General features: G+C 34.2%; 1 protein-coding gene across 1 annotated transcript in view; it reads left to right on the top strand.

Moving 5' to 3' along the window:
- The first annotated feature begins 1,629 nt into the window (after nucleotides 1-1,629).
- Nucleotides 1,630-3,375, top strand: part of LOC106465500 (polycystic kidney disease 2-like 1 protein) — a 70,173-nt gene continuing 68,427 nt past the window's right edge. Inside the window, exon 1 of the mRNA XM_013925729.2 lies at nucleotides 1,630-1,844. Coding sequence (XP_013781183.2) covers nucleotides 1,667-1,844 — 178 coding nt within the window. The 5' untranslated portion in view covers nucleotides 1,630-1,666. The remainder of the gene's footprint in view (nucleotides 1,845-3,375) is intronic.

A 3,375-nucleotide genomic window follows, 5' to 3' on the forward strand; every position in this document is an offset into this window, starting at 1 on the left:
GATTTAATTTATAACTACACCCACATATTATTTCTTATTATTGAACCCTCTGTTGATTTAAGAGTAAATTATTTATGATATCTCACCATGACATGTTCACTCGAAATATTAACGTAAAACTGACGAACAATTTTTTGAGTTCATTGATTTAGATCACACTGCTATATCTCTTCGTTGCTTACCTTTATGATAGAGTACAAAGTTTATATTTTATTGTTATAACCGTTTCTATCGTTAGGCGGGGTCATTTCTGATTATTAGTTAAAAATAATGCAAAATCCAGTCTACTTTATTGTATTCAGCGGTATGTCTGTGGACCTATACCACTAGAAACCGTGTTTCGATACCCGTGGTGGGCAGAACACAAATAGCCCGTTGTGCAGCTTTGCGCTTAACTGCAACCAAACAAATCCCTAAGCTATCTTCACATCTTATACTTTTCAAATGTTCGATAAATTACTTTGTTTTTGTTTGTGATTTCCGACGTCATATTAAAGAAGTTATTGTGCATGCATTACTCATACTGTTGTATGTAAAATCAAACTCATGTCTTTATATTTACACTTAAACTAGCTAGGTAAGTAAGGTAAACTTAAAAAGATATTTACAGACTTACGCAGTTTACTTTATTTTATTGTTATAAGTATGTCCCTCCTTCAAATATAGAATTATAATATTTTTGTTTCAGTCATGATATTTGTTTGCTTGTTTGTAATTAAGCACAAAGCTACATAATGGGCTATCTGTGCTCTGCCAACCACGGATATCGAAACCAGGATTCTAGCGTTGTAAGTCCGCAGATATACCGCTGTGCCACTGGAGGGCCTTAGTCATGAACTGAGTTGCTAATAAGCCAACGTTCGTCATTGAACTAATTCGAATGTTGTTGTATCATATATAAATAGCTTGAAAGACAATGTCTTCAATCAATCACAACTTGCAAGGAAAATTTGCTAGGCATAAACTCAATGTTTGTTCTAACGGACTAGAAAATCGACTGTCCTTCACACATTTCGAAAGTTAATTATAGTTATAGATATAAGTTGAAAATAAATCGTCAATCACTTCTAGAAGGACGAGGAACAAATGTAATACAAAAGGACAAAATATGGTAGGGTGGTAGATTTCACGAAAAATAAACCTTGGGTCCAATAAGCTTTATTAATGATATATTGGTGTAAAATGAGGTGCACGAAAACGCATCAGGCACTAACACAAATACACAAAAATGTGTAAAAGTGAAGTTTAAGACAATAATTTAAAAACTAAGTTTTGAAGAATAGGCGTGTTAAATAAAGGTCATTATGTATAGGAATGTATATATTCGTTCATTGCTAACGTCAGAAGGTAGCTTAACAACGAATATACCTAGGATTTACGCAGATAATACGTGACCTAGTACTAACCAATCGAAATGTGCTCTCTGCTAACGCTCTGAAGGAATGTATGGCGGTATCCATGGCAGTTTAACTCTGTTGTTCGAAACATTGAAGGACAAGTGTGCTATGGCTACAGGTAGCCCGATAACATCCATTTTGAAGAAACGGCAGCTTTGTGAATAATCTGAGATACCTTACTATTGGAATTATTATTTCGCAGACAACAGATAGTGAACAAAAGAATTATTAAGATTCAATACCTTTCTGGAGACTAAAATTCACGCGTAATGAGTTCTACTGACAGTCTTGCTCGGAGGAGACCTTTGAGTGGCAGGAGTGCATGGGACAATGGGGATGAAGACATGGAAAGCCTGGGTCCTTATGACAGTGAGGTCAAGGAGGCTGGTTTGATTCCCGAGAGGGATAGAGGAGGATGTTGGAATTGCTTAAAGCAGTGTGTTGGAGGTAAACCCTATAAAAGTTATAAAATATATATATATAAAATGTCGGGTGTTACGTAAAATGCAAAAATTATATTAAAGGATTTTAGCGGAAGTTAATCAGCTTTACTTGAAGTTTCAGAGAAACTCCAGCATAATGATTTCATACATCGAAAGTTGAAAATTTTTGCGAGTTTCAACTATTTATCTAGACGAAACGAAAGTAAAGTAAATAATATAACCAAACTTTAAAAACAACAACATTGTTATCGTATGTGTACGCATTTGTAATATGATTCATAAGTTCGTTTGTCGCTTTGCTTCCATTAGCATGTCTCAGGGGAGCTAAATAAGATACAAATAGCGCATACATTCAAAATAACTATAATGTTATCAGTTTTTAAAGTTTTACTTTTCCGTATATAACGTAGAATGTGCGATCCTGGCAAGTGAAGATATGGGATTTACGGTTATCTTCCTGGAGATTTTGTATTTAATAAACAGTTTTCTTGAAAGTGTACCATGAGGGTTATAAAAGCAATATTTTGAGTAATGTTTGATGTATGATGAAAATATAATATTTCCAGGTATATGTGATATGGGATGTGATTGTGTAACCTTTCTAGCTAGTGTGTGATATGGGACTTAAAAGTGATCTTTGCTTAATATATGGTGTGTGATCTAAAGGAAGTCTCATTGGGTATGTATGCGTGGAATCTGAAGGTAATATTTCTAGATAAAATACTATTGGGTTTAGGCTAATTTTCCTTGTGATGTACGACTTAGGACGCAGGGGCAATATTTTACGCAATGTATGATGCGTGAGGTAAAAGCAATGATTTTGGATATCATATAATGTAGGATCTGAAGGTAACCTCTATGGATATCGTGTAAATGTGAAAGTGAATCTTCTTGAGTAATGTATAATATGTGGTCAATAGTTGAGCTTTTAAAGTAATATATACTGCATAATGTATAATATGGGTTCAGAGAAATCCAATTTTTCTAAGTAATATAGGATATGTGAAGTTAAGGTAACCTTCGCAGAAACCGTGCAGTGTGGAACCTAAAAGCAATGTTTTTGGAGATGTATCATGTGGGTTCAATAGCCTAGTTTTCTGGCAAAGTGTGATTTAGGGCTTAAGTGATATATATATATATATATACTGGGTAATGCATGATGTGTTGTGTAAGGGTAATATTTCAACGTAAGGCATGATCTGAAAGCGTAATCTTTGTGCATAATGTAAGGAATGAGAACTAAAGTAACTTCCTTGAACATAGTGTAAGGGTTATCATTCTGTGTGATGTGGGATCCGAAGACAAACTGATTATAAATAATGAAAATATAGCAAAGCATTTACACATCGTTAGAGGCTTTACGTATGTATAGTGATTCATGGTGCATTTAAAATGACTGTGTTTACACATCATTAGAGGCTTTACGTATGTATAGTGATTCATGGTACATTTAAAATGACTGTGTTTACATCATTGTTAGAGGCTGTACGTATGTATAGTGATTCACGGTACATTTAAAATGACTGTGTTTACAT

The sequence above is a fragment of the Limulus polyphemus genome, unplaced genomic scaffold, assembly GCF_000517525.1.
Source record: "Limulus polyphemus unplaced genomic scaffold, Limulus_polyphemus-2.1.2 Scaffold68, whole genome shotgun sequence".
Classification (NCBI taxonomy): Eukaryota; Metazoa; Arthropoda; class Merostomata; order Xiphosura; family Limulidae; genus Limulus; species Limulus polyphemus.